Here is a 6,908-nt window from a genome sequence, read left to right as displayed (position 1 = left end):
GAAGAGAAGATGAGACAGCTGGGATCTCGCTGGGGAATGGGAGGACCTTCTATTACCTCCTGAGGTGTCCAGATTTGGATCTTCCTGAGAGAAACTCCTGGAAAACAGCTCCTGAGGTGGATTTGATGGATTCCTCCTTCCCTCACCATCTCTCATCTCCACAGCGAAGGACTTGAAATGATAGGCAGGAGAAAAGAAGAAGAATTAATGGACGTCACACAACATGAAGTGGAATCTTGCTCTCTGAAGACAACTTGGAAGCCCCAATGTCCATCGGTGAGGCTAGAAAGTAAGAAAGGAGCGGCTGTCCCAAATCTATCTTCTAGAACGGATAACGGAACAAGGTCCTATAAGAGTGAGTGAAACATCTCCACGTATTATGAATGCCAGAGAACTCTGCTAGGGAGGGGTTAGGAATTCAAACCCATCGTTTATTCCGTTCAAACCCTTCGGGGCTTCCAAGATGAAGGTCTCTCACCTGCAGCTCGACTTGCTCCTTCTGCTCCTCCACCTGGCTCAGGAGGAAGCCTTCCACCAGGGCCACCCCCTGGCAGCTGCTCTCTGCTCCACACTCCCGCACCCAGCTCTCCATCTGCAGGGGCAGCAGGGCCAGGAACTGCTCCAGAACAACCCGGTCCAGCATCTGCGCTTTGGTGTGCTTTTCCGGTCTCAACCATCGACTGCAAAAGGAGTGGAGTCGGCTGCAGAGTCCTCGGGGACCCTCAGCCTCCAGATATCGGAAGCTCCTGAAGTCCCAGGGCCAAACTTCTGAACGGATGGTTTCCTCCTCCAGGATCCCCTGACCGGTTCTGGCCCAGATCTCCCCACAGCTCCCAGGCCGAACAGCAGAAGGGCCTTTTCCACTTCCCTCACTTGCTAAGGCTTGTGTCTCCATTCTTCCTCTCTCCTGTAGCACAACTCCAGGTGGGTCCAAGGAATCCTCTGGATCTCCAAACGCCTCTTCATTCACATTCAGAGGACGGTTCCTGTGGCCGCAGGAATGGCCGCAGCAGGCCATTCAGCACTCTTTGCCCAAGAGATAATTTGGCCTGTAAGCAAGGATGTTCACTTTATCAGAAAGAGAAAAGAAAATAAATGCCAAGAATTAGGAAGTGGTAGATTTAACCACGGAACAGCACTCATCCCCAAGAAAGCAATTTTTCTCCTGAGCTGGTATAGGATCGCAGTGGCATGAGCAGAGAGTTCAGACCCCAAATAGGTTAACAAGCCACGAAAGCTCAGTGCACAGAAAATGGAATGCCAACCAAACGACCTGGCTTAGGATGTTCCAGTTCCCTTTCTCCAGGGCTTGCTTTTGAGGAGCCAAGGCACGCTACTACACCCAGGCAGGTTCACACAACATGCCCTGAGCCCAGACAGCTCCACCAGCCGCAGGGGCTGAGTTCACATAAGACACAGGGCTTGAAAGAAGGTAGCGCAGAACGCCGTCCTGGTCACTCACCCTCCTAAGACATGGTGAATGAACTGCGGAGGATCCCACCCTCTTTTACTCCCATCCACCACATGGTCAGAAGGGAGGCACAATCTTTTGCACCCCCTTCCTTGCAAAGCTTTTCCTCTTTCCTGCTTGCGATTTGCAGTGCAAACTCTCCCCCTCCCCCCACTCACGGGCTTTCCCAGAAAAAGGGGCGTGAAGAGCTCCCCCAGATCCCCTCCTCCTTCCGCGGGATCCTGGATTTGTTCCTGGGGGCAACGCGGCTGGTCTGGAGCTCCGCTTTCTCCCCCCTCCCGCCTGTTACGTGCACGGCAAGGGCGGCAGGGGACCATGGGATCCGGGCTCTTCCACTCCCAGGACTCAGATGATTGAACCCGGATGAGGACTCGGCACGTGTCCCTTCCTTCCCCAGCGCGGGAACCCTCCGCCTCCCTTTGCACAGGAAGAGGCCCCCGACTCACCCAGGGCCACGGCCGAATCTCTTCCCTGCGAGCCCTTCCTGCAGCCTTTTCAACCTCCTGCGGACCTCGAAGGGTTAACGAGGGAGAGCGCAGCGTTCCTAGAGGGGCAAGACTTAGCGATGACACTCCCCTTCCGTCCTCCTCTGGAAAGCCCCCGGTGGCACTCGCCCCCCGGTGGCCCAATGCGGCAGCGCACGGTGCTCCCTTCTCTGTGCAGAGGGAGCCCCCTGGTGGCTGCTGCGTGCAAGGCAGGTGCTGATGCACAGAGGGGAGAAAGCGTGCGTTTTCCAGGGCGGGGCCAGGAGGAAGGGGGCTGTCTGCCTGCCGCCCCCGCCGCCCCCAACGCCGAGCAGGAAGGCTGCTCAATCCAGTTGCTTTCGTCTCCAGCGTTCCGTTTTTACGAAAGTGTCTGTAGACGGCCGCATCCCTGCACAGAGGGAGCAGAGGCAGTGAAGGCACAGACAGGAAATGGAATTTAGCGTTCGTGACCTTGCTTGCCTGAAAGGGCTGTTGCCCTGCAACTGCAGAGAGCCTTAGAGGAAGCAGATTATTTTTTTATTACTTTTTAATATATTTTTTATTTATTTAAATTTTATCCCGCCTTTATTATTTTTATAAATAACTCAAGGCGGGGAACATAGCTACTACTCTTTCCTCCTCCTATTTTCCCACAACAACAACCCCGTGAGTGGGTTGGGCTGAGAGGGAGTGGCTGGCCCAAGGTCACCCAGCCGGCTTTCGTGCCCAAGGCGGGACCGGAACTCACAGGCTCCTGGTTCCTAGCCCACTGCCTTAACCACTAGACCAAAGTGGCTCTATGTTTGTTTTTATAATTTCGCTCCTTGGCAATCCATTCCCAGCCAGCCTGGATACAGTGTGCAAATTACATTGGTTGCGCTTTTGGTGACTGATGGAGAGAGCAGGATTGGGGCAGTGCAACCCTCCTTGATCTCTCAGTGGCTCTCAGTCCCACGGACCGTGGCCGCCTTCTGCAACACCTCTGAGGGAATGCACTGTATTGCAGTGGCTCTCCTCCTGCTTGAGGTAGTGATGGCGGAAGAGAGATTTGTCCAGAGACGTCTATTCTGTCTGTGCTGGAAGGATCTCCCCACTCACACCTCCTTTTTCAGATCTGTGTGGAGCTGCTGGGGGAGGACATCTGATGGCCTAGAATCTGGTATCCTCAATGTGCTGACGAGACCCAGTTATTTTTTCCCATCCCCAGGCCAAACAGGTGATGTGGTGCTGCTGGCCTCGAGGCTGTCAGAGTCTGGATGGGAAGGAACAGAGTGAATCTCTGCAAGATGGAGTTGTTTTGGGTTTGTATCCCTTGCGATTCCAGGGAACTTCCATCTTTGACTTTGAACAGAGATGTACCGATGAATGACCCACAATTCATTGGGTCATGGGAAAATAGGAAATAGTACATAGGAAAATAAAAAACAGGACGGGGAAGGAGCATTCGGTATGTTCACTGCCTTGAGTTATTTGTAAAATAATATTTTAAAAAAAGTTATTTATGAAAATAATAAGACGGGACATAAGGACAACAAAGGTCCGCATAGTTAAAGCAATGGTGTTCCCCGTAGTAACTTATGGCTGCGAGAGCTGGACCATAAGGAAGGCTGAGCGAAGGAAGATCGATGCTTTGGAACTGTGGTGCTGGAGGAAAACTCTGAGAGTGCCTTGGACTGCAAGAAGATCAAACCAGTCCATCCTCCAGGAAATCAAGCCAGACTGCTCACTTGAGGGAATGATACTAAAGGGAAAACTGAAATACTTTGGCCACATAATGAGAAGACAGGACACCCTGGAGAAGATGCTGATGCTAGGGGGAGTGGAAGGCAAAAGGAAGAGGGGCCGACCAAAGGCAAGGTGGATGGATGATATTCTAGAGGTGATGGACTCGACCTTGGCGGAGCTAAGGGTGGTGACAACTGACAGGAAGCTCTGGTGTGGGCTGATCCATGAAGTCACGAAGAGCCGACTAAACAAATAAACAACAATAAATAAGGCGGGATAGAAAATAAATAAATAAATAGATTTGGGGTTTCTCCTAGTCTCGCTGGGAGGCCCTGCTTATGGTCACTCTTAACGTAATCACAACAATGCAGTTCTCAATATAAGACAGGTACCGGGAAAGAGGAGGAGGAAGTCCTTCAGAAGTGGCTCCTCTGCCTTTGGAGATGTACGCTAAAGAAAACTGGGAGCAATATTAAAGGACACAGCAGGGCAAAGAACCATTTTGAAGGCAAGAAAAATGCCAAGCTGCAGAAAGCCTTTGTTCTTTTAAAACTTGGTTGGAGCTGGAGTGAGCTTCTCAACATAATTGCAACCTTCAGCCTCTTATATTTGTTTGGTTATTGTTTAAGGAAATTCTAGCTCCTCCAAGGACTATCGTGTAATCTCCTTGATCCTCTCCATCCACTTTCTCTCTTGCCTTCCCCTTTAGCTCCTTCCTTCATCCAGGCTGGACATAATCCTGTTTTTCTAGTTGATCAGTTATTCCCTTCACTTTCTGCAGACTGACCACTGCTTCGGAACTGGAGACCCTTCTTGGGCATTCTAGGTTTAAGCCAATAACCAGCACGGGAGGCAACTGCGCCTGGGAGGAACTGAAGACTGTCCATGCCCCAGTGGACTGTGCTTGTTGGGACTTGGGTGAAACAGTATGTGTTCTCCTTAACCTGGGTTTCTTCCTTCTCCTCCTCCTCCTCCCCCCCCCCCTTTTTATAGAATACATGAGGAAAACAATGGGTAAAGCATATTGCTGTTGAATTGAAGGAAACTAATGAATGTCACAGAAAACGTTTGTGCGGAGCTTAGGAAAGGACATTTGGGAAAATGTGTGAACTCATCTCTTGCAAGCTTGAAAAATATGGGAATTCCTGTGCTCTTTTAAGTTCGGTGGCTAGTGAGTAAGTGGCTAGGTGCCTGCGGTCTCTCAATCAATCAATCAATCAATCTTTATTTACAGCCAAAAGGCCCAAGTAGCAAGTTACAAATACAATCTAAAATTCGATATTAAGTATAACAATTTAACAAACAAAATATGTCATAAATAATATATAATTGTCAGGCTCAGCCCAAGAACAATGACGGGGCAGTCCATTCAAACGCCAGTGCTTTATTTGCTCACACCGTATAGACAGAATCTTGCCAGACTAGAGCTACTCTGCCTCACCTCAGGGGAAATAACCTGGGAGACTCTGGGGCGGGGCGATCCGGAACCTCTTCCTTTTCCCACCATTGCCTCCCGGAATGTGCTTCCGCTTATCTCCTCCACCTCCTTGGAATGTGCTCCCTCCCTCCTGAGAACCAGTGGCACTGCCAAAATCCACCATATCACACGCCCTTCAGAGACACATTCCATAACAATAATGTACCTAAAACCCCAACTCATTGATTTATTATTAAAAACCTTTTTTTTATTGGGATAGTTAAAACTTTGGCTGTTACCTCTGTAAATTTGGGATTTTCCTCTGCAAGTAAATTTTTAACATACTCATAAGTATTTCTTTCTGGTTTTGATTTTAAAATAGGCCAGATAACTTCCTGTTGAAGAATCTTACAAAATTCACAGTACAATAAAATATGATCCACAATTTCAAGATCAATACCATTACAGTAGCAAAATCATTGAGAGACGGGGATATTTTTAAAAACTACCATAAAGCATATTTGATGGCAACACATTTAATCTAGCTTTTGAAAAGTCTATTCCGTATTTACTTACACACACACACACAGACGCACGCACACACTTAATCTGTTCAATCGTGCCTTGACAAGTCCCTGCAGTTTTCTTGGCAAGGTTTTTCAGGCGTGGTTTGCCATTGCCTGCTTCCTAGGGCTGAGAGAAAGTGACTGGCCCAAAGTCACCCAGCCAGCTTTTATGCCTAAGGTGGGACTAGAACTCACAATCTTCCAGTTTCTAGCCTGATGCCTTAACCACTAAATCAAACTGGCTCTCTATTTAATTTAATTTAATGTGTTTAATATTAAATATATATATATATAAATAATATTATAAATTTCATTTATGTATTAAATATTTTAGGTATTTAGATATAAACTATTCAGATATTTAGGGAGCTCAAGAGTATATCCATAACTGACTCCAAAAGTTACAGATGAACGTGAAAGTTTGGCTTTAGCAGTCATGGGGGCTCAGGCTCGGAGTTATCTCAGAAGTTTACCTCAGAAGTTACCTCAGTAAAGTTTGCAACTGCCTCCCTGGTGTCCTGCATGTGGTTTGGGCTGAGACGGGACATTAGTGTCAGGACGGAGGCTGAGGCTGAGGAGGAGGCAGATCAGCCGATTGCCGAAAAAGCGAGAGAGAGCCTTGAGCAGCAAGATCCGGAGCCACCGATTGAAGACAGACAGGAGGCAGATTCACCGCCACCTATCGGTGTGCGAGAAAGGAGGCTGGAAAGGCGGGCCGAGCAGCGAGAGAGGCGATTGGCTCCTGTGTGAAAAAGGCGGGAAAGCCGGAGGTATAAAGAGCACCAGAAGCCAGAGCCTTCCGCCAGAGGGGATTGAGGCTCGGGCCCTTGCCGCCGCACCAAATCTTCCCTCAGAGCCTTGCTTGCCACCATGCGTTTGTGAGTTATGAACCACTTAATTTAATGTGTTTAATATTATTTATATATATCCCCCTTTCCGGGATCTCTTACTGTTAAATAAAGAACGTTACCATCGCTTCCTGTGTCAAGTCATAGTCAGAACAGGACAATGAGCCATTAATTCTGGTACTGGATTATCCCATAATCTCTGTTTAATACAATGAAATGCTGATGTCATACCTGTAGAAAAAAAAAATCAGTTTCAATACCAATCTGGCTAAGCTTTTGGGTTACCTGTTTAAACCACATATCTAAAAAAGGATTCCCTTGGGATTTCCTGAAGCAATCTTTCCTTGTTTTTAGAAATGTATATTTGCAACCAAAACTTAATGGTGCTTAAGCAAGCCATTGTTTTTAAAGGGCATT

The 6,908-nt window shown here is 48.2% G+C and overlaps 1 protein-coding gene across 1 annotated transcript; it reads right to left on the bottom strand.

Moving 5' to 3' along the window:
* Positions 1-418: 418 nt before the first annotated feature.
* On the bottom strand, positions 419-1,979 carry LOC134489826 (zinc finger and SCAN domain-containing protein 30-like). The gene is made up of 2 exons (XM_063292696.1): positions 1,918-1,979; positions 419-1,068 (listed from the first exon to the last, which is right to left on the bottom strand). Exon 2 carries the CDS (start codon positions 1,016-1,018, stop codon positions 419-421), a length of 600 nt encoding a protein of 199 aa, XP_063148766.1. The 5' UTR covers positions 1,019-1,068; positions 1,918-1,979.
* Between the last annotated feature and the right edge of the window lie 4,929 nt (positions 1,980-6,908).

The sequence above is a fragment of the Candoia aspera genome, chromosome 2 (genome assembly GCF_035149785.1).
Source record: "Candoia aspera isolate rCanAsp1 chromosome 2, rCanAsp1.hap2, whole genome shotgun sequence".
NCBI lineage: Eukaryota > Metazoa > Chordata > Lepidosauria > Squamata > Boidae > Candoia > Candoia aspera.
This window is presented reverse-complemented; position numbering and strand designations above follow the sequence as displayed.

Bases quoted from the DNA above. Each gene is read 5' to 3' on its own strand.
- LOC134489826 (XM_063292696.1), bottom strand. From the start codon at position 1,018: ATGGCCTGCTGCGGCCATTCCTGCGGCCACAGGAACCGTCCTCTGAAT.